At 36.2% G+C, this 25,074-nt stretch overlaps 1 protein-coding gene across 3 annotated transcripts in view; it reads right to left on the bottom strand.

Annotated features, from left to right (window-relative positions):
- Window positions 1-23,025, bottom strand: part of Kcnh7 (potassium voltage-gated channel subfamily H member 7) — a 464,734-nt gene extending 441,709 nt beyond the window's left edge. For all 3 annotated transcript variants that reach the window (XM_021154157.3, XM_085834833.1, XM_085834834.1), the window contains exons 1-2: window positions 22,717-23,025; window positions 20,764-20,994 (exon numbers count right to left, since the gene is read on the bottom strand). In XM_021154157.3, coding sequence (XP_021009816.1) covers window positions 20,764-20,994; window positions 22,717-22,792 — 307 coding nt within the window. In that variant the 5' untranslated portion in view covers window positions 22,793-23,025. The remainder of the gene's footprint in view (window positions 1-20,763; window positions 20,995-22,716) is intronic.
- Window positions 23,026-25,074: the final 2,049 nt, after the last annotated feature.

Raw genomic sequence — 25,074 nt, 5'->3', positions numbered from 1 at the left:
AATTGGTTCTAATCATTACAAATAGTTTTATATGCCATATATATATATATATATATATTCTCTGATTATTTGATAACATCAAGTTTAACTGTGTGTTTAATCATGTATGTTTCTCTCTTCAAGGAATGTCAGCCATTCTGCATTTGAAGATGGTGATGACCACAGAAGTAATGTGTATGCCTCTCCTGAAGTATATATCCAAATGGATCCAGAATCTCATCCCTCAGAAGTAACAACCTTAGAAATTGGTTCTCCATTCCTAGTGGTCTAGTTTTCTTCCTTCACTGATTATACTTTGCTTTAATAGCACTCTTTTGATCTGCATCAAAGAAAAATTGACTTTCTTTAAACTGGTCATTTCTGCCCTTTCCCATAATATAATCTGGAAAACTGCAAGAAGAAAGCAATAGGAAGTACCCTAGCCTGAAGGGCCCATGTATTTCTAAAGACCCATTTGCCACTTATGAATCAAAATCGAGTTCCTGAAAAATATGCCATTTACTAACCCAGAAAGAACTAAATCCAGTTGGTTTAAATAGTTTTAAAAGAATGAATATTGGATTCAGGCTATGACTCACCATGGGTACAAAGGATAAGAATGGGCACTAAACAGGTCATGGGTGTGAAGAACATCTGAGATGGCTCCTTGGAGGCTTTATTAAATTCCAAACTGGTACAAGGAAGAATAAACAAAACGACTTGTTGATCAGTAGGTGTGCACTAAGTTTCTAAACTGAGGAAACAAATCCTGGTTGTTAGACCAGCATATTCTAATATCCTTTAACTTTAAAAACAAGTAAAATAACAACAACAAAAGAAAATAAAACACAGACTGTCATGAAAGCTCAAAGCAGTAGCATACTGAATGAAAGCTAATTGTATCCTGCACGGAATTGAATTTTCCTTACTGGATTTCGTGTCATGATTGCATAATTAAAGATAGCCTCATTCTGCAAGCAAATGATGACTTTATTAAATTGAAGGGAAGTATATCTTCTGCAGTACAAAAATAAGTAACTGGTGAGTGAGTGAGTGAGTGTGTGTGAGTGTTTGTGTGTGTGTGTGTGTGTGTGTGTGTGTGTCAGTCAGTCCCTAACGTCTCAGGATGCTCCCTTTATGACTGCTTGTACCTTCTACCCGAAAGATTAACCACGTTTTCTTTTGGTATCATAACAGTCTTGTTCTTCCTAATCTCAAGCTTCATATCATGGGAGCTCCATAATATAAATTCTTGTTATTTTACCACCCCACATAGCAACAGCTTTTGAAAAATGTTTGTTTTTTTATTTGTGTGTGTTCCCTAAAAACATTGGATTAACTCATTTTTGATAATGCTATACTAAATATCAGTAGTTTACTATTGTTCAATATTATTTGTACAATTTTACAGATTTATCATAATACATTTACCTATGATGTACTTTTTTCTGATTTACATATTTGCGTATAATGAAAACTGTGATGAACCTTTCATAAATGTTGTAGGCATTCACTTTCCTTAGATGAATCTAAAAGAGGATTATGAGATATTTAACTTCATTGAAACACAAATAGTTTCTTAAATAAATGACCCATTTTTCTAATGCCAAGGGTAACGTTAAAGTGTCTCTAAGACTCCACAGTCTCACTGATATTTAGTTGTGTGTCAACTTTTTTTTTCTAGTGGGTCTTGAATATCTTACTTTTAAAAATATATACTTATTATTTTATATGGGTGAGTGTTTTGGCTGCATGTATGCTTGTATCCCACTTGTGTGCCTAGTGCCTATGAAGGCCAGAAAAGAGCCATGGCTGTTAGCAACAATTGAGGTTACTGGGACTCAGGCCTCAATCTTCTGAGAGAGCAACCAGTGCTCAGTGCTCTACACTGCTAAGCCACCTCTTCTTTTTTATTTTTTTATTTTTTTGGGTTTTTCGAGACAGGGTTTCTCTATGTCATCGTGGCTGTCCTGGAACTCACTCTGTAGCCCAGGCTGGCCTCGAACTCAGAAATCCGCCTGCCTCTGCCTCCCGAGTGCTGGGATTAAAGGCGTGCACCACCACGCCCGGCTAAGCCACCTCTTCAATTCCTTCTTTTGCTATGTTGTAATTGTGTTTTTACTTTCATGGTCTTACTAGCTAAAATATATTGTTCTTTTAAAAAATCTCTAAATCTTTTATTTCTCTTGTTTATCTTTTCATTTCCTATTAGGGACATAAAATACTTACTAATATATTTACACATAACACTATATTATATATTAAAGTGCTCACGTTAAAAGATATAATTCCTTTGCTGTTTTATAAATGTATAAAATGTTTTCTCTCAGCTTGTCACTGTTTTTGTTGTTGTTGTTGTTGTTGTTGTTTTATTTCACTTTTTATTTGTGATGGTAGGTAGTAAATAAAAGTACCGTGTTGAGTTAGTGCTCTACAATGGAGCAACAAAAAGATGCATCAAACCCTCAAGAGACTGGGGACTCCAAGGACTGGTAAGGTCTGGTGGCAGGGGGAGGGGTGGAGGAGTGGGGACATCCTTGTGGAGACTGGGTGTGTAGGATATATGTATGGGATGTGGAACAGTTAGAGGGTGGACCTTGAGAGAGTTAAAATCTGGAGTGTAAAAAAAAAGATTAAATAAAATTTTAAAAAATTGAAATAAAACCAATATATTTTGAGGTAAGATTTTACATTGTAGTCCACACTGGACTCAAATTCACAATCCATCTGTGTTTGCTTCCTGTGTAACATGCCATCCTGCATACCATACCTAGCAAATTACTTTCTTTTTAAAATTTCATTCTTTTTTATTTTTGTTCTGCTGACTTAAAACTAGGACCCAGTTTACCTGAATGGTTTTAAGGAAATGTTTCTGAAATGCACAAATTTTCAAATTTGGACATGTCCAACTCTTTATTATTATTTTCATGTTTAGTAGTCGTAGGATTAAAGATAAAAAATCCTTATCTTTCAGAACTACAAAGATGTTTTATACTCATCCAAGGAGTTTATAATTTTAGCTCCTCATGTTCAAATTTCAATTCAAATTAATACTTTATTTGCATAGTACAACACCATGCATCACGATCTAATATTTTCCCATATACTCCTCTGCAGAAAGTATTGCAGAAATGACCAGTATTTCCTATTTAATTACGTTGATACTATCATCAAAAGTTAATTCGCTGTATTCCTGTGAATCTGATAATGTACTCTGTCCATTGGACAGATTATCCACATCATTATAGATTTGATAGCACCAAAATTAGTAGAGGATTATAACAATTCTTACTATAGCAGCCCCATAAACTCTGCTCTTCTTTCAATTTCTAACTCAGATATTCCAAATCTGTTTATTTCCATGAAAATTTTTATACCTATGGAAATTTGAGTCTCCCATCACTTTGTCTAAGTTTAAAGATCAAGTTTGCAAAGCTGGACACCATTAAAATATTGGAACTTTCTGTTTGTGAATTTGGGTCAACTTCCCTTCTGTGTGTCTTGTCATTTGCTACTCTAAATTGATTAACAATTATTTTACTACTGAAATCATGTATATTTTGGTTTAATATATTCTACTGTTGTTACTTAAGAAGTTATTTTAAGTTTCTTGTTTTTAAATTTTTGTTAAAACTTTTAAAAGAATGGCATAAGAAGTGATGATTCATACTAATTTTCAAAAATAGGCAACATTGATCTCAGGAGCTTTGGGAAATACTCAGCAAAAAGCCTGACAACATTTATAAAAATAGTAAAAATCTTGGAGAGCGAATCAAGCCATAAAGATTCTTTAAATGAACTAAGAGAGCACATTTTGTAGGTCACTGTGCCTATTCCCTTAAAGATCAGCATCGTGAAATTCAAGAAAAGTTGAAGTTCAAGGAAATAAAGAGCACACTTTAATAAATATTAATATATGATACAAATTTAATCCTTTATTGTACTAATCAAATGTTTTAAGGATTATATATGAATGGCTTGCAGAATTTAAAGGTAGATGCTAATAGTAAGATTAACTCAGTGTAAAAATGTCTCATTTGAAGAAATAGCCAGAAGAGCTAATTTTGTTATTATTAACAGATAAAAATACTAAGATATTTAAGGATGAGAGGTCAGCAATTGTATGTAAATTTAATTGGCTCATCAAAATAATAAATAATTAAAAAAAATGTAAATACCATAAGCCAAACCACTGTGGAGAAAGAACAGCAAATGTACCAGTTTACTGTAGTTTAATTTCTGTAAGGACCTCATGAGCATTCATATAATTACTTGCTTTTTGTTTGTTTGATTATTTTATTTTGTTTTCTGGGTTTTTGGCAACTCCTGTGTAGGTACATATAGTTTTTAAAGACTTCTAATTAAACTGATAATAGCAAAGTTAAATATGTGTATTATTCATTCCTGTAATTGTTTAATGTCCTGTCTATTGCTATTTGAAAATAATGGTAAATTCTCTTTTAATTACAAAATATTTTGCTAACATCTGGGTTTTCGTTTCTTTGCTTAAATCCTTAAGTAGGGTAATATCTCTTAATGTCTCTGGACTAAAAAGTGAAGAATCAGGCAATGCAGAAGATCTCAGCCCATGAATTTCATGTGCTGCTCTTTGACGGTACATTTTCAAAACAGGATGCAAAATTAAAAATAATCTTGGCTGCAGGTGTGGCTATTGTTTTTTCATCCCCACTTTAGTGAATCAAAAAGGCAAACATTTTTGAGCTTAAAAAAAAAAGACAATCCACACAGTGCAATTCCCATATTCTAACATTATGAAAAAATTGCAATGTATTTAGTTTTTTGGTTTTTTTATTTTTTGTTTTGTTTATTATTTAACAAACATCGAGTCACAGACATTCCATAAATCAACAAAAAAATAGATGGGATGAAGCTACAACTTCTCAGACATCCATTTATTTTCTTCACATTCTTTAGGTAATATTTCCAGTACATAAAATGTTCTCAACAACTAAGGCCAATTTCAAAGGAAAAGCCAGTGGAATCCAGAAGACCAGGCAAAATATTGATAACTATTGTCATTCACAGAGATTTGCTTTCTTTATTTTGGATTGTAACTGAAAGATTTGTTTTTCACTACACTTTTTTTTTTTTTTTTTGTGGTTTTTCGAGACAGGGTTTCTCTGTGTAGCTCTGGCTGTCCTGGAACTCACTTTGTAGACCAGGCTGGCCTCGAACTCAGAAATCGCCTGCCTCTGCCTCCCGAGTGCTGGGATTAAAGGCGTGCGCCACCACGCCCGGCTGTTTTTCACTACACTTGTCACGAAGTTAATATTTCTGTTTGTCAATTGCTTTTTATGGACACTACAAAAACACAAATATAATTCTAGTTCAACCACTTTAGCTTACCATGCCTCTGAAAAGCAATGTCATTTGGTCTCATTTAGGTTTTTTGATGCCTCTACTTTCCTCTTGAAATTTGAAGAGATTTATTTCTATGTAAGCTCACTACTGTCTAATACAAAATATTAATTTGTTAATTCATGCATATTTGTGTTTCTTCGAAAGCAGGCAATTCTCTCCTTGCAGGCCACTAGCCTCAAATATCCAGAGAATGCTCCTTCTACTCAAATTCCATCTTTCATAGAACAACATTTATACTCCAAGAACAATGTTATCACCAGGTTACAGTACTAATAATAAACAGAGTCATGACCTGGTGAAGACCCCAAAGGAAAGAGAAGGTGGCACGTATACCATGCACAACCCACGTTTTAATAGTCTGAGATAAAGATCCTTTGAAAGTCGAAGATATCCTTTAATGGAGTGTTGTAATTCAACAATGAAATCAATCTTTTTACCTTAAGTCTACTGCTGCTCTCCTGACTCACGATGGTTCACAGAGTGGGTAAGGTTAATTCCCTTTACTAAGAACAGTCAACATCGTATTTATAGAGGGATTCATTTGCAGTCTTATTTCAAAGAGGTCAGCAGGTGCAATGCATTCTTTAGAGGAATTCTGACTCATTCCTTCAGATTGTTAGATACTGTCTTTGTCTACACAATAGCATTTTAGGCATTGCAAGAATGGGAGGCTACATTTTTTCAACTCATATTATTGGGAGACCTAAATATAAAATAAAATAAAATCATGAAATTCAAAATAAGAATAGTGTACTTTTTTAACCTGCTAAGTGAAGCTAGATACATGTTGTGGTTAGAATGTGTACATGCAATATGCTTATATCCATTCTGGGTTTCCATGGTCTTCTGTTATAATTATCAATAACTGCCCCTTTACTTCAAAAGGAATGCTATTTGAAAACTTCGTTAAATAGTCACATTAGCTGTGGTATTTGTATATTCTCATCTTCATATATTTTATAAATAGGTAGGTTCCAATTTTGTCTGCATCGTCACTGTAAATGCGATTTGTCTTGCTTATTATGTATCCTGAATTAAGGAGGAATGAGCAGAGTGTTACAAAATGTCTCCAGGTTAAAGTCCCAGGGATAGCATAGTTTAACAAAAAGCATGCTAGTTTTATTTTTACTTACTGAAGTCATAATTATTTTTCATATTTTTTTATTCAGTCACAGATGAATTCCCTACCAATTTGATAGTCAGTGTTACACGAGTTTTTAACTCTATTACTTTTCACATTGTATCTGTTAACTCATACAGCACACACTACGTGTCAAGAATTGTGACTTTATAAATACAAACATGAACATTTTGATAGTATCTATTACAGCCATGGTTCTTATTTTTCTGTTGATAGAATTATGGATAATGAATTTCAGTGGTTGTAGAAAGTTCTTTTATGTACACATACCAAAAAAAAAAACCCCAAAAAGACCAAAAAAAAAACAACCCCCAAAAACAAATCAAAACAAAACAAAACAAAACAAAAACAAAAACAAAAACAAGGGGAGGCATATGACTTAATAAATTCTAACAGGAAACTGAATGTTCTGTTCTTTCTTTGAAATTATTTTATTTATTTATTGAGATTGCAATATAATTATATGATTTATCCCTTCTGTTTTCTCAGTCCAAACCCTCCCATATACACCCCTGCTGATCTTTCAAAATCCTGCTTTTTTTCTTCATTATTTTTGTTACATTTCAGGTGTGTGTGTGAGTGTGCATTCTTAAATACATAAGTATAACACGTTCAATCTTTAAAATCTTATTTGTGTGTACATTTTGTGGAATAGGTGGCAAAAGGGTTGTAAGAGACAAAGGATCAGGGAATTTGCTGTGAGATTCTTTGTGTCTCCTAAGAATGTCAGAAGACATATCCATAAACACTGACAAAATCTGAGCTAAACAAGAACAGCTACAGCAGCTATGCTAACAAGAGGCCTTAACCCTTCTTTCCCAGGGGAGCACACCCAATTAGTCATCCAATACCAAATAGTCTGCATAGTTTCCTTTCTTTATATCATCCAGGCAAGAAACTAGCACTTTATGAAGGAAGTAAATGACCAATCACGTTCTGAATGGGCTAAGAGAGTTGGCTTTCTGTTTTTAATTTGTTCAGTGATTTAAACAAATAGCATGTTGAAAGCTGCTCTGTGTAAAGACCCCTCAGAGTATGGATATATATACATATATATATATATATATATATATATATATATATATATATATATATATAATCAGATGGTCATAGTATACTTGTTATTAACCGTTACTGTGAATGGGAAGTGGAAGGACTTCTTTTCTTGTTCTTATTTGCACTAAAGTGTGGATGGATCTTATAACCTGCATAGCAAGAATTGTGTGTTTATGATTACATGCAAGTAAAGGTTAAAGCCTCCAAAATAAAATGTAAAAATATCTGTATGTGAACCAAGTTTCTCTACAGGATCATAACTTTGTATTCCTATAGTATGTGTGTGTGTGTGTGTGTGTGTGTGTGTGTGTGTGTGTGTGTGTGTAGTTTACTGGCTGTGGTCTAGCTAGTCCAACAATATCTGTCTGCCAAAGGAAGTTTCAAGAATCTAGAGGTTGTCCAGTCTATGAGGCTGGGTATCTAAGGTGGACATCAGTGTGCACTGGAATCCTGAAGGAGAAGTCTCTAATGCCAGTGAAGAAATGGACTTGCTTGTGAAAATAAAGGAAGTAGGCAAATAGAGAGCATGCTTCTTCCTTCTTCAATGCCATATAATAGTATTATAGTGACTTCTTGAAGAAGGTTGAAGGTGTAGCTTCACACCTTTAAGATTTGGATTAGAATTAAGTCCTCACACTCACTTTAAATGATTAATTTTGAAAAAGTAGCTAATAGCTGTGCTCATCCATTTGTGCTTTAGTTAATTCCAGGTGTAGTTGGCAGAAGTGGTGTTGGTAGTAGTAGCAGTGGTAGAATAGATGTCAAGTTGACAACTATGAATAGCCACCACAGTCTCTGAGTCCAGAAATGATTTACAATTTTCTGTTAAGAGAAGATTTGTCCCCACGAGTATGGAGTGTGCCATGTCCCTGCATCTGCAAGAAAGGGATCAGAGTGGACTGAGGTACAGAAGGGACCTTCAGTTATAGGCTCTGAAAGAAGACAAAGGATGCTCAGATGGTGGTTGTTCCAGACAATCTCCATAGCCTTGAGAAAGCAAGTCAATCTTCATGATTTCAATCCTTAAAATGGAAACTATAAAGTACCTACTTCTTCGGGTGTGGTAGAATTTTTTTAAAGGAAATATTTTAAAAGAGTTGTGTTAGGTCTAAAGGAAACCCCAATTCCCTGTACTCCAAAATATCCAGAAATGATGTCAACCTGGATTGTAGGAAGATTTCTGACAGATAAAAGCCAGCATTCCCCAGAAATTTATGACCCTAGCTCCTATCTGCCAAAGGGAGTAGTAGTTCTTTTACTTCTGGAAGAAGGGACATTTGTCTGCCTGGGTTATCTATCAGCATATCAAAGCACATGCTCACCTCCAGGCTCCCTCTGTGTCACAAGTACCTGTTACCTATTTCAAAGTTCATGCTAGACTCTCAGCTTCTTACTCCTCCTGCTCTATCTTAAACCCCCCTCTAGCTCTAGCTTGCAGGCTTCCCCTTCTCCCCAGCTACTCATTTTCCTTACAATACTGCTAGTCTGTTTTTCTCTATTCTTTTCTTCTGTTTTCTCACAGAAAACAGCTCTTCTCTATTGTTCTAGCTGCATTTATTCACCAGATTTCATTGTCAGCTAGCAGGCTAACTGGTCAGTAAACCTACCCTTTCTAGCTCTTTCTGAACTCTGGCTGTCTGGTTCAACTCAGCTGTTGGGGCTCAAAACTCTTCGCCAAGATGACTGGTTCAAACTGGGACTTGTTTCTCTCTGCTTTTCACTGATTTGCTCTCCTTGTCCTCAAACTAACTCTGGAAATTTGTTCTAATCTTCTGGCTCCTTCTCATGCTCTGGCTCCTTCTATTTTCACCTGTGTCTAGCTCATTCTCTCTGTAACTCGTTTCTGTAAAATTGTCTTGATAAAAACTGCCTCTGAACTGAACTCAACTGAACTAAACTCCTCTACACTGACTGAACTCAGCTGACCAACCAGGAACTGAACGGAACTGCAAAAACTGCACAAACTCAACTGAACTGATTGACTCTGGACTGCTGTTAAATAGCCCTTTCCCCTCTGTCTGTTGGCATACCATATTTCTTACTCATTCTGTGAAATCTATCTCTGATTGATCACATTTTAAATCACTTTGAAACATGGCTGCATCTTTTTACAAACTAACTTTGCCTTCATTGTTTAGAATTAATGCTATGTACTAAGGGGGTTCGCATATTCCAGTCAGAGGGATTAAAGGTCTGTCATCCCAGCAGGCTCACATAGACCTAAATCTTTGAATATGATCCCTGGTCAGAGCAGCCATGTTACTGGATTAAAATTCCTCTACACTGTATTCTCTGCTGTTCTTCCTTTCTCACAAGAAGCCCTGACCTTGTCCACTCTTCTGGCCATGTTCAGTCTACTTGTACCTGTGTTCTGGATTCTTCCAGATTTCTTTGACTGTTCTCTCCCTGTTATATAGAACAAAGAACCCTCATGCCATCAGTTTATACAAGTAGCAGCATATTTTAAAAAATAAATTACAATTATTATTAATATTATTGATAATATTACTTAATATCCTAAAACCATATCTACTATATAGCTACCCTAAATTAGAAAACTACATATAAATTGGCAGAAATAACTTACCTTAAACTTCAAACTTTTTTAAAAAGATATTATTTTATGTGAATGTAAATTTAGAAACTGAATTTTATCTGAAAAGATGAAATTCTCTTTTGTTGTTGTTGTTAAACTGAGTTGAGGAAGGATTATTTTTAGTTCAGAACCAATGGAATTAGAAACCAATGGAATCTTTAGTCATATTAATGTGTCATTACTCTGAAAAATATATTTATTGAATTATTTTTGGAGTGATGAATACATATAAGATCTGTGAAAAGAAAACGCAGTACCTGAAGTACCTTTCGTTGTATTTCCAGGTATTCCATTATACAGCGAACACCATTTAAAAGATTGGGTTTCACTCTTCGTTCTTCACATTCAAAGTACATTTTATCAGCAATTCTTCAACTCTCACATAATAAGTGCTTATGTGATTATTTTGTCTATCATCTTACACTTAAAATTGTCATTTCTGTAATACAGATGAAGCTCCCCCAGACATTTAAGTTTATTTTCTAGCACAGAAAAAAAAAATCAAGATGGCATTATAAAACTCTTCCTTGGTGAAGATATTTAAAGCGGAAGCAGCATTGCTCACATTTTCAAAATGCCAAGACTAGTAACAACTCTTTAATATGAAGTATTTGCCAAAAGGAAATTTATCATTAAAATTATTGGCATCTTCATATGAGTCAGTAATTAAAATAAATGTTGTGTAACCCACATTGTACATGCATTGCAATGAATACATTTGAAATAATGAGTGTTGTTAGGTATGGAATTTCAGTAGGACACCTTCTGTTCCCTCTAGAAGCATGAACTGTGAAGAAAGGAGTAATGTAGTTTTAGACTGTGAACTGGATAGAAGCTGGCTAATAGGACCATTGGATTTGAACATCATTAGTGGCTTTTCTGTGGATGTCTTCTTTCAGGGAGAAAATTCTAAGAGGAGCAATCTGGGAAGCCATAAATCCTACTGAGCCTTGGATAAGTGACATTCATTATAGAGAACACCTGGAGGGAGGACCTAAGCATTGTGTCACAGCTCCCAAGATCCAACTGCCTGAGTTCTGCTTGTGTTATTTAAAGAAGGGGGCGGGAAAGATAATAGTCTTACCCTGTTGTCTTTACAGTGAGTTATGTAGGAATATGTAGATAAGGATGGTGGTTTTTCTAATATGGTATTGTTCGTGTAGTTTGGGTTTTTCCTTACACATTACTGTGTAATTTGATTATTTGACATCATATATCACATGTGATACAATTTATTTCTTTTTACCATATTCATTTCCTGTAAGTTTACCATACAGCCCAAACTTTTTGACTGAGCAAGAGTACATTTATGTAAATATCTATATTTTATGAAAAAAAAACTTAATACTCAAAATTTTCATCATATATTATATGCACAACAATAAATACTGGAAGCAAATTACGTTAAAGTTCAACGTATATCACAGGAAAAATTGACAAAGGTACATTAATTCTTTAATTTTTAAATGGTAAATTATTTAAATAATTGGTACTAATTTTTTAAAGTCTGAGACTTTAAAATCCCTTAGTAAATTACTAAAATAAAATATAAACATGACTGGTAGTTTTTGAGAGAACGATTCTGGTGAGAAAATGGACATTTGCTAGCCAGCTCATTTAGCTATTCAGGAAGTTGTCATTACTAACTCTATATAACAATATTCAGCGTCAATTTTCTGTAAGTAGTAAAACTGATTGCTTCTGGTATTTTGGATATGTAAACATTTGAGTTTAAAATTTGATGATCAGATAAGATCAATTTTGACTGTTTTAACTAAAATTAAAAGGAAGGCCATGTATTATTATTCACACAAAAAATTAACAGAAAATACATTCACTTTTGGACTGTAAAATATAATAGAAGTAACAAACATGAACTCCTCATTTTAGATCCAGATATTATTTTATCCAACAGTTATGCTTCTAGAAATATGTGTATAAAGGAATACTCCACAGAAGCAAACTGAATGTATATTTTCTTAGCATGCCTTTATAATTGCACAAAGTTAGAATCCGTAAAATATTTCTTAAGTGTTTTGATAATGTCCTATGCTCTCTAATATAATACTTATGAATATCACAGTAATTTGGGTGTTGTTGTTATGTGGAAAATATACAATCATTATAAAACATTTTGATCCAGCACACATTTTTAGGGTAGAAATCAAACTATCCATATAATGCTGTTCTGATATTGTTTTAATAGAGACCATCTGCATGTATGCACGCACAGGAGCATATTTGAAATGAAGATTACAGACAATATATGCCATCATTTATCAGTTAATATCTCTTAGTTTGATTGCTATAGATGTCTGATTCTATTTTCCACATGTGAGTCTGCATTTTCTTTTTTATTCATTTTTTACCAGTGGAATTAAATCATAGAGAGAAAGAGAAGGGGAGAGGAAAGGAGACACAACAAGAGGGTGGAATATCACTGCTGCTTGATGAGGTGTTGACAACCTCAGGCCTCAGCGCATGACTGGGGACGTGCTTTTGACACCACAAAGACTTTATAGTATTGTTCCATTTGGCAAGATTTATAAAGGAAAAAAAGATAAAAAGGAAAAAAATGAAGAATTACCTGTTTGGAGAGACCAGCATAAGGATGTGCCTATTTCTCGTGTGGGAGTGACAGAAGAAAAAGAGCTCAGAACAATTACAATGAAGATTTTATAGTTATTTTATCATGAGTAATTGGAGAAAATGCAGGTAAGGCTTAGATATAAGATGACATATGCATGTGTAAAATCACATGGCCAAATTCTTATTGGTTAAGGATGTAGGCATTTGGGATGCAATTGAGCTGCTCTGATCACTCAAATTTCTCCTTCCAGGCTTATTAAGAAAGGTAATTAGGTGCATATTTTTAGAGAATTCCAGGTAAATAAACCATAGCAAATTATCATTATATTACAACTATTATTAATTGTCTCAGCAGTAGAGATTGTTTACGTTTTTATTTCTCATATTTACCAAAAGTAGCAGCATAGGAATTGAAAGAGACGATGAATGAATGAATTAATGAGACTTCCTGTAGAAGCAATCACTGAAGATGTTACAAATACTTTCATTGGCAAAAATATTTGTGCCATACTAATAATCTATGTATTATCATCTGTGGCAAACAATACCCTCAGTTTCTCAAAAGTTTCTCTCCCCTTAGCATTTATCATGTAATAACCTATGGCCAGAGACTAAGTGTAGGCTGTATCAATGTACAGATAGATTCCAAGAATCAGATAGGAGAATCAGATATTTTGAAAGTAAAGAAATATTGACTTTAATAAAATGTGAAAATGTAAAAATATATATATATATATTTCTGCCTGAACTATTTTAAAGTCATTTTTCTACTTTTGTACTATTTCTTCTAGTCTTCAACAAGCACTTCCATGAGTACTTTCAAAATATTAAAAGTTGAGTAGAGAAGGCAGGTTAGAAACACATTACGAAAATCTTATTTCAAAATTATCCTAATAGAGATATGGAAAGGAATGTCAGGGGATGTGGGAAAGGTGCCTGGGGGGATTTAAAGAACACCTTTAAAATGAGCTGAGATTGATGCTGTACAGAAGTTCCCCTAGAAACAGGAAAGTGTTAAGGGTGAAGGAAAGGGTGCTGAGAGTTATTCATGGGCAAAAGAATTCAGTGGGCAGTAGGGAGGAATGTTGAGGGTCATTAAGGTGAAGAATGCAGATGCAAGCAGTTACTGAGTATGACATGACTAAAGATGAAGGAAAGAGGAAGTGTTTCAAGCAAACAACAGACTGTACACTATAGCACACTCATCATTTCCTTTAAATAACCATGGTAGGTTTTGAGAATTTGCAATATCTTTCCAGAAAATAAAAACTTATTTCACGAGAAAAGGAAAAGAAAAGCATCCTAGCATATGGATTTTCTCCTTTGGTGGTGCCTTACCAGACAAACATATACCAAAGTATAAATTGGCATATAATTTCTAGTCAACAACTCAGAAAAATCTAAGAATAAAAGGGAGTAAATCTCATAATTATACAAGGATTATAGCCCTGCATTAGCTAGCCACATTCCACCGAATCTAAAAGTTCCAGGTAGAGATAAATTTGTTCAGTAAATCAAGTTTAAATTTGAAAATACTTAGAGAAAACCACTCCTTCTGGTGTGCATCAAACTTGTATGTATCCTATGCATAATCAATCAGGTCTATGGTTAAGAACTAAAATAAATGCATGTAGGCTCTAAGAGAATCTCATTTGAATGCAATATAATAGAGCCTATAAACTAAGACAAGGATAGACTGTATTTCTCATGTTCTCTTGCTCTGTGCTCATTAATGCTTTGCTTAACTTCTCTTAATTACAAATGAACTAATTTGGAGAATGGGATAATATGATACTATTGACTTACAATATTTCCATGGTAAAGCAATAAAACAACTTGTATAAAATACCAGAAACAGAAATTCAGTTCGATAAGTATTAGTTCTTTGATGAAAAATGGATTTCGGTATAAGGCCTCAGTCCATGTATGATGGTCACCTGGAATTGGCATCTGACAAGCACATCCACTGTGCATTCATTTGAAACCTTGCATCAGTAAAGATAAACTTTAATCACGTGAAATCAAATATAGGGTTAATAAAGATTTCTCAGAGGAAGAAAGAAAATGTTAATGTATGCAAGAAAGGAAAATGGAAACTCATTTAAAAATCATTCACTCATAAATCTTTGTATGAATTCAACATTGAGTTTTCCAAATAGGTAAGATTTAAATTTATATGTTGTTACAGCAGTGTCAATTTCTTTTTTTTTTTTTTGTCATCGTTACTAAATATAGACATCATCGATAAGAAAGAGGAAATAATAATCTGACTAAAACTTAATTACTTACAATAATTAGTTTTTGGACTTTATCTGGTCATTATTACAAGCATTAGCACCAACGTGTCACCTGGAACAACATGATGTACTAACCAGAACCCTGGAGCTCTTGTCTCTAGCTGCATATGTATCGAAAGATGACCTAGTCGGCCATCAATGGAAAGAGAGGCCCATTGGACTTGCAAACTTTATATGCCCCAATATAGGGGAATGCCAGGGCCAAAAGAATGGGAATGGGTGGGTAGGGAAGTGGGGGGCACTTTGGGGGACTTTTGGGATAGCATTGGAAATGTAATTGAGGAAAATATGTAATAAAAATATTAAAAATTAAAAAAAAAGAAGTGCTGAACTTTATTCTGAGAGTTTTAAAGAGTATAAGTTTGCAGCCCATGGCCTTGCATAGGTGCATTGAGCAGTGAGGAAAAGCTGCTAAGAACTTGGGACCCATCCTCAATTTTGAACACTGGGACCTGACAAATGACTCAGACTCAGGCTCTCTCATTTCAGTGTTCTTTCTGTAAAGGGTGGATAGTAGGGCACATATTGTATGGAATTGTACCCTTTACTTAATGCATAAAATTCACTTACATTGATTCTTAATTTCACTAAATCATCAGTGTGATTCATGTTTTAGCAAGAGCCCTCTGATGGCAATGTGAGAAGCGGATTGCAGAGACGGAAAACAATACTTCCATGCTTCCAAAAGTGGGTCATGTAGACTTTAATCAAAGGACTTGACAGTGAATGGAGAAGCAGGAGAAGTACTGTGCAATATATTTTGACCAGGTAGATAAATGAGAAAAAAATTAGAAGTGATTTTCTGGCTTCTGAATCAAATGGCAAGATGAACAGCTCATCTCACTGCTTCATACTATCTATACCCACTACCTCCATGAGCTCAACTGTCCTAAGATTCCCTCAGAAGCTGGCTGCAACAGACCCAGTACCTATTTATAACAAATAACCAAAACAGAGAACAGAGCAAACACAACCCCTTCAAGTTCAGCAGAAAAGCAAGCTATTCTGACTATCCTATTCTGTCCCTTGAAATCGATAAAAATAACCAAGAAGTCATTTCCTAAGCCACCAGAAAAGATTGTACCTTTTGGCATCAGTGATCAGGAGTGTACAGCTGGAGAGTGCAGTATCAAGCTAAGATCAGACCTCTCCTATCTTCAGGACCTTTTGGTTTCATATAAGACAATAATGAAATAAAGTTTTGCAATTGTAGGAGGACTGCTTTATCAGAATGGTTATTTTATTAAGAGATACAATGGATCATGTATAAACTCCAGAAGCTATGAGATGTTAGGGAAAGAAAATGAATTTTAGAATCTCAGATATAACAATGCCCTATGGGATAAAGTATGGAGAAGTCGAGAGAGAAAGTGAAAGAAATCACAGGCAACACACTCCTTGGAAAACTTTCCTGTTGCTTGAACACACACACACACACACACACACACACACACACAAACTATATTGCTATTTCTGTATTTAAAACCACCATCTGCATCTCTACTACACAATCCAAGAATTAGAAGAGCCGAATATATTATGTGCATGAAGCTTATGTAAAGGTATTATAATAGTTATTTCATATGACTAAAATTTTAACTAAACCTCATTGCTTCCTTAAGACGTCATTATAATGTGCAAGTGACAAAGTGTGGTAAAAGGATTATATTAGTGGTTATTTTAAAGCTGGGGAAGAGAGAAAGAGTAGCAACTGACTCTAAACATCATAATGTTCCTCTCTACATTTCTCTTTGTTTATAAACAACTTCCTGTAGACATCTTTGGTTTAGAAATTGCAGTTGAACTTTTGTTGCGCTGTCATATGCCTCAAAGCATAGACCACGTTGCCCTGTATGTACTTATAATTAACATGTCATCTAAGAGAGAGAGAGGTAAATTCCAGGAGGAGCCTTCACTCTTACCTGCAGAACAAAGCCTTTTAGATTTTTCTGCATAGCTTGCAGGGATGAGAAATCCAATGTTAACCAACCAAGGCCATTTTCAACGTTAGTGGAATTATACATTGTCTCTGGTACTCTGAGCTGATGGGTTGAGGACTCTCCTTAGCCACTTTCTATTCTCTAGCTATTGAAAAGCAGCACAAAGAATAGAAAGACAACTACAGGTAACACTGCTTGGTTGATAAAATTGAGACTGTACTGTGTCTAGAATCTTAATGCCAAAATCATAAGACTCCCTTATTTTTACTGAAGTTTACTTTGGTTTTCCACATTTTTAAAGTTGTTTAGAAAATTGTGCTATACACTTAAATAGAGCTGTAAGGTTGTAGGGTGATCAACAAGCTATTTCTATGATAGGGTGCACTAAAATTCAAGTAACCAAGTAAATTAAAGTAGAGCAGATTAAGCTATTGTTTTATGTTTCATATTCCATCACCTACAAGCCACAAACAAGAGAATAAATAATGTTTTCCAGTTCCCAATCACGACCCCATTTTAAGGAATGTTTTTTTAAAACATGAAGGTATCACCATATTAAAATACATGCCCACCCTTATATAAGCCTCAGTGTAATTATAGTTTTATATAATTAGAGTTTCGTGTCAAAAGATTTACAGCTTCATCACCTCAAGCAACATTCAGAGCTGCCAAGAATGATTTATGCAATAATGACTTAAACTGTAAAATAGAATTCTCAAAGGAAGAGCTGTCAAGTGCTTCTACTTCAGATAAGTGGGTTTTTAAGAATTGATATTCTGGTAAACAGCAATCTCTACTCTACCTAGAACAGTCACATACTGAGCAAGGTAGGAAGTACTGCTTCTCAGTGAACTGTGTGGCACATCGTGTTTCCACTGGGACAAGCTCTGGCTTCCCCTGCTCAGCAAGCCAATGAGGCACTTCAAAAAGCAAGCTTTCAAAAATAATGGTTCACTCCTCAGATATTTTGATGCTTAAAAGTATTTTGCTGATCCATCAGGAATGAATGGAAAACACAGAATATAGCAACAGTTCCTAACTTTCTCATTGTGAGATATATATATATATATATATATATATATATATATATATGTGTGTGTGTGTGTGTGTGTGTGTGTGTGTGCGTATTAGAATGAACTGCTGAATTAATAATACAATAGGAAGCATTTACTGAATAGAATCAAGAATTAAAAAAAAAAACAAGCGATTGAAGTAGATGAACTCAGTTAAAAGGCATTAAGGAAACATTAAGAAACAAACCAATGAAAATATTTCTATGTTGTTTTTTTTCTTCTGTCTGTCTGATTTTATAAATATAAAGTGGCCTGCAGCAGGTCAATAAGAGGTGAGATTATCAAAGCATTTGGGTCTCATAAGCTTTCACTGACTTTATAGATGTCGTGTGAATAAACCAACAAACTCTCAAGGTTAAACTCTTCACTACTTTATTGGATCCCAAGTACGGAAATATATCTGTATCTTAACCATCTCCCAGGGGATCAGAGTTAATAACCTTTCCTGGGGGGGGGGGGGACGTGAATTCATCTATTTATTTCCTCTAACTGAAGCTAAGTAGACAGTTTCTTGCTGACTCTAAAGAGGGCGCTACTCCTTAGAAGCGTGCCACACCTGAAAACATCAATAAAGACAAAATTTGTATGAAAAAATGACATGTCTATACTTCCACACACTTCCAAAGGTTCCTTGTACAAAATCTTCTCTCTCTCTCTCTCTCTCTCTCTCTCTCTCTCTCTCTCTCTCTCTCTCTCTCTCTCTCTCTTCTCTTCTCTTCTCTTCTCTTCTCTTCTCTTCTCTTCTCTTCTCTTCTCTTCTCTTCTCTTCTCTTCTCTTCTCTTCTCTTCTCTTCTCTTCTCTCCCCCTCCCCATTCAGACATACATTTGCAATGGGCAATACGCTGACATCTTTACTGCAGGCTTGTAACCAACAGGTTTGTGCTTCTCTATAAAATTTCTCTTGAAAATTGTTCTGAGCTCATTTTTTTTTGTTATAGTGAATGAAGTGATGAGTGTCCAAAATTCCACATTTTAGTTTCAATACAGTAGATACAATTCTTATTTAAAACCAAAAATATGCTTAGTAGTTAACTGGCTTAATCAGAGTAGTAGAGTAGTAGTTTAACTTTTTTAAAGATGAAAACATTCTGAAGCAATCTTGAAAATATAACAACAATTATGTCTGCTATGCCTTAAACAACCATGATGTAGACCACACCAACATCCTCTTGTACATTTAGAGAAGAAATAACCTACGTTTCAAAGAAATTCTTAAAATTTCAAAAGTCATATTTCTTGGAACGAAATAGGCAAAAGAGGTAAGGTGCAGTGCTTTGTGATAGTCTCCATGAAGCAATATCTCTAGACAATGAAGCAATTGGGCTACTTATAATATAAAATGTTACTGAGCAGAAAGTGAGAGTAAACTGGGAACAACTTAAAGCTCAATCCCTTTGCTCTCTGACAATCATATAATTGCTTTCATTCCAGAGTCATATAAACCTGCCTTTCCAGTAGTACTCGATTGCAATTCCCATCCAAGTTCAAGTTTATATGATGGAAAAAAAATCCAGTAATTAAGAACTGTACATTTCTTACTGTGAGACATTTAATTACAAGAAAATAAGACAAAGAATTAACCTTTCTTTTGCTATTTTTCTCTGCGGTTTTCAAATAATAAATCATAATCCGGTGTAGCCTATGGGATAGCATATATTGCCAAACTTAAGGGTTTTCTAAAAGTCTGAGCAGATTCTCCTCAGCCTCATTAATTTTTGTAAGTAAAACAGCAAAATAGATGATGCAATATTGGCAAAATAAGCTACAATGTACTTGTTTTCTACAAATGTTTTACTAAATTGGTAATTTACATGTGTAGATGTGAGACTACAACTATGCTTTAAAGTGAATTATGTGAGTATTCATACAGAGTAACCTATTTATATTCCGTTATTTATATCTGAATATATATGTGCGTGTACATGCATGCATGCATGTGCACATTCATATGTGTATGTTACAATGTAAATGAATGCACGTTGTTCCCAGGGAAAGGCTATAAGAAGTAGTGTGTCCTTGAGCTTGAAATACAAGTCTTAATTTTGAATACTAATAACTTAACAACTTAGCAAGTGAATATTAATAACTGTGCATTCAGATCCTTTTCTGTATTTCTTACAAGTAATGCCTTCTACATCTCTTATTTTATAAGAACTGTATGGAACCAAGTTTAGTCACTCAGTTGTAGAGGTTTTTATAAACTGTACCTAATCTTCTCTAAAAACAGTTGAAAGACACAAAAGTACCAACAACCAACACTTAAAAAGCCAAGATACACTTATCACTGTACCAATTTTCACTTCAGATTACACTGTTGAAATGAAGACCGTGGTAATATATTCAATTTCAGGCAGATAGCATGTACCGACTCACACTATGCATGAAAAAATGCAAACAGTGAGTTACTAATCCTCACACCACTCCCTTGAACAGTGTCCAGGATGGATGACTTATGGCATTTTCGTCCTTGGTGACAATAAGTTACTGCACCTCTCCAGAGTTCAAACAAGGTGTGCTTACACAAAGAAGACATTTTGTCTACTGGTCAAATAAGAACATTCATACTTCTCAGATACTGACACTTTACATGTAAAAAAAAATCCATCTACAATTAATTATGTGAGGTTTCATCTGCATATGAACTTTCGGTAATCAGAATTTCACTTCAAGGGAATCAAATAGAAGGAATCCTAGCTGGATCCACATTACCATTCTTGTGATAGTAGGTGACCTCCACTTTCCTCTCCTCTGACCCCAGCAGCGCTTGGGCAATCTGGGCAATATCATGCCTCTTGGTCTCAGGCCCATGGAGAAAGTCACAGGTACAAGGCTTCTGCATGACATCTGGCCTGGAGAAACCCGTCATCTCACAGAAGCCATCATTGCAGTAGATGATAGCACAGTTCTGCACTCTGGCATTTGCAATGATAAATTTTTTATCTGCAACAAGAAGATGGTAAGACATCTCTTTTAAAATCTCCCCAAAGGTTCTCACAAATACTAAAGCCATTTGTTGCATAACGAGGGTCAGAAATACAGTGGCTTCTCCCAAATGCCAATCATTTAGACCTTTCCAAGAGAATTACAAAAATCACACACACACACACACACACACACACACACACACACACACACACACACAAACACCTGTACAAACTTTAGGTGTGAGATCTGTGGAAATATGTGATTTAATACAAGAAATTAAGACAATTTCTCTTCAATTGCAAGAACAGAAATTTCCAAGTTGTCTAGTTCTCAAGCTCTTTGAGTCCCAGGAGGTCCTGGTGGACACACTGACAAGCAGTTTGCCAATGGATAATTCTAGAATGCCATTTAGTTGAATGATAAAAATTTCTTAAATTATAAAATTAAAACATTCTGTAACTGCCAGGTTTCTCACTTCAACTTTGACTGGACCTTAGAATGCAACTTTCTTAAAGTACCTTATTTTTAGATTTGCTTTTACTTGATTTCTGTAAGGAAGGCATATGGTTGCATTTTTTAATACATGTTTATACTTTAAGACAATTATCTTTAGCAATGAAATGACTCCACATTTATTAACAATAAATAAAGTAAACCTTTACACTTTCATAAGGTTCAATTCCAAAAGATTAAAAAAAATGCACACTATACAGTTTGAATGGTGATAGAAAACAGTTTTTAAACTTTCTGTTTGGAACAAGCTATAATTTTATGTAATAAGTATTTTAATTCAAGTCACATTAGGTGTGATAACAAGTTATATTTGCTATTTCCATAAAGAATATGGAACAGAATAGAGAAGTTAATGTTGTTTACAGGTACCAGATCTTTACATCACTAAGTGCAGTACTGGAGAAACATATAATGTATGCAACATAAATGCATGCTGAGGTAGATTTAGTGCAGAATACAAATGGACAACTACAGGATTTTAAATTATTATATTTATAGAAAATAGTTCCTGGTGGTTTGCTTACATGAGTACAGAAATTTTTTTTCTACATTCAGTCTCTGTGGGATTTACGGACTACCCTTCAATTTTTAAATTTCTACACCTTATATTTAGGGAGCGACAAAGAGACACAGATATGGTTTTTCAGTAGTGAGCTGCTTGCACTCAAACCAGTTCACTGCTCACCAAATTATTCTTTTGCGTCTATTTTCAGTTTCCGTACAAAGTTCAGTTTTAAGAGCCAACTAACATCAAGCAAACAGCATCCTTGACATTCCACAGCCCAGCAGTTTACCAGCAGAAAACAGTTTGCATAGCCATTGGCATCGCTACTACCATTTACATGTTCTTGTTTCCAGCCTATAGTCGGTTCTGCTCCTGACTTTAAAAAGTCTGCCACAGAAAAAGCTTTATAATACAAGCCCATGTTATACCAGCACGTTCCCTTTAAGGTAGTAGACTAGTAGGGCATGAAGTAGCAAGGCAGATAATGGAGCAGTGGGAGAGGAGGATCAAATTGCCTTGTACAATGGAGTCCATAATATAAAAGGTAAATCCAAATTAATATTAGAACACCCCCGCTGCCATCCGAACTGCCTGCCTGGCTTTTCCAGCCTCTAACTTGACAACCTGGAGTTGTCCATCCCTCTAGCTTGGAAGCGACGGACGCCAAGTGCTCTACCAAAGCAGAAAGCGAGCGACAGGGAGAGAACAAACGAACTTACTCTGCCCTTCAAATTTCCGTATGATGGTCCCCAGGAAGGTGTTTTGCGGTGCCACATGCCCCCTGCGAACAGGCATGTTGCCCGGGTCTTCGCCGAGCGCTCCGAGCTCGGAGTTCTCCCGGGATGTCTCCCGGGCTAGAGCCCAGGCCGGCGCGCAAGCCGCTCTTTGTGGCAGCGCATCTTCTTTGGGGAGCAGAAATCTCTTCCCATTAGCACCACTTCGAGACACCCGCGTTCTCCGCCGAAGTCCAATCCATCCCGCTCACCTTCCGGAGGGGGCCTCGCACCGGCCTGCGTCGAGTGAGAGGCTTGGGGGCGGGGAGGGGAGGAGGCGGGGTGCGGGAGGCGGCGGGGGAGGGCCGAGGAACGCGGGGGGCGGGCTGGGCTGGGGTGGCGGGGCGGGGAGTCACAAGGGCAATCGATCTGTTTCTCTTCTCCCAAACAGCGCCAATTTCTCAGTGCAAATGGGCTTAACCTGGCTGTTGCCCAGAGCCCCAAGGATTGCTGGTGGGCGGGGGTGGGGTAGGGTGGAAGACTTGTGCGCCTTTTGCAGGAAAGGGGAAAATGAAAAGGAGGCAGGGTGGGGGTTGACGTTACTGTCCCCGCCCTCTCCCCCTACACACACACACACACACACACACACACACACAGCCTTTATCCTGGGAGCTTGGGCGCCGCCACAGCTCGGGTTACTCAAGCGTGCCTTAGCGGAAGGCAGCCAAGAAATCTCCAAAACTCAGTGATAAAACATCTACTCTGGGAAGGTGATCTCCATGGCCACTAGCCACAGGGCTCCATCCTTAAGGGCTTCACACTATGGTAGCTAACACGCCCTCAGTTGCAAAGAAAAGACAGGTGGGAAGCCAGCCCAGCCGTTTAATGAGTGCTTCTAGGCTCTGCTGGCGCTCGGGATGCTGAAGATCTAAGATGAGCCACCTAAGAGTGCAGGTACAATTTCAGGGTTCAGCTCGGACCCTGACACCCTCAGGGGTGGTCTCTGAATAAAGCCCGGACTAACCAAAGCACCGCTGAGGCTGAGCATACCGGGTTTCCCCAAGGGAGTCCCAGAGGAGTTGCAATGTTGAGGGTGACTGGGTCTCCCTTGTGCTAGAGGTTGCCAGAACGATGTTAAGGCCAAATATTGTGTAAGCAGATGGTACAAAACGAGCTCAGAGTTTGAAATGGGTGAGGCTGAGCGCCTGGGAGAAGGAACAAAAGGTGGGTGGGGCTAAGAGTTCCCTGCCTTCAAGTGACCTCCCTTGTTAATTACCTCCTAAACACACTAGCCAAATTCCTTCTGTTTTCTCACCTTTGCTAAGGGAGTACTTGCATAAGACAGAGTTCCAAGGGAAACATAGAGACCTCTTCCTTTTTCGCTTCACAGAGGCTTCCAATGTGGGAATCTCTTCCTGATTATACATGCACTTTGTTTGGTTCATATGTTCCTGGAGACTTAAGGCAAGCTGTGCTAAGGAAACATCTTTTCAAAGTAGATTTTTCCAGGTTTCTTCCCCTCTCCTCTTACTTCTCTCCCTTCATTTATGTGGTCACCTTTAATAGCTCTATCCACGCCCCTCTTCGTAAGTGTTTACCGTCATCATTTCAATCTACAAAAGAGAACTTAGACAAATCTCTTGTTTCTGGCTGTCAATAAAGGCCCACAGACTTTCATAAGGACATGTAGCTTCATGGATGAGGGCTGCTGATAGATCAGGGTGCAGCCCATAGTCCTGCTTTGTCTATATCAGCCGGGTTCATATTATCTCAGTTATACCTCAAATATGAAGTGAAATAATGAGAGTGGGGTTAAGTGACAAGAGGCAATGTTCACTTAGGAGGGTGAACATATATTGTGGTAAAGAAGGTATATTGTGAGACTCACACAACAATTTTTTATATTTTAGAAAACTACACCCCCAAATTCTAAATAAAAACAAGAACCGGAGAAATTCTAACTGTTTTCATTGAAAGTATTGAAAATGAATCCAAGGGAAGACAGTACCTGGAAAAGTTCAATTTTCTAGTTATTAGTTTGATTTTTCTTGACTCTCTGCAGTTGTGTCCCTTGCAATATTGAGGACACACACTTTTCTGATACCTGGTTTCTTTTCTTTTTTCTGTGTAGGTAGATTATTTCGTGATTTTCTTCCCTAGGTGCAGCTGTGCTTGCAGGAACCATTCCTGGTTTCAGAAGCTAAAAATGTGTGGAGCTATCCGTGGTGCTGATTCTTAGACCGCCTTTAGTGAGCATTCATTGAGGATGCCAACCAATGACAGTGGAGCTGCAAACTCAGTCAAGTGGCTGTTAAGACACAAAACCCTGATCTTAGTCACCAAATGCCTAGAAAAACACAAGTT

This window comes from Mus caroli, unplaced genomic scaffold, assembly GCF_978045245.1.
Source record: "Mus caroli unplaced genomic scaffold, Mus_caroli_1 scaffold_2, whole genome shotgun sequence".
Classification (NCBI taxonomy): domain Eukaryota; kingdom Metazoa; phylum Chordata; class Mammalia; order Rodentia; family Muridae; genus Mus; species Mus caroli.
This window is presented reverse-complemented; position numbering and strand designations above follow the sequence as displayed.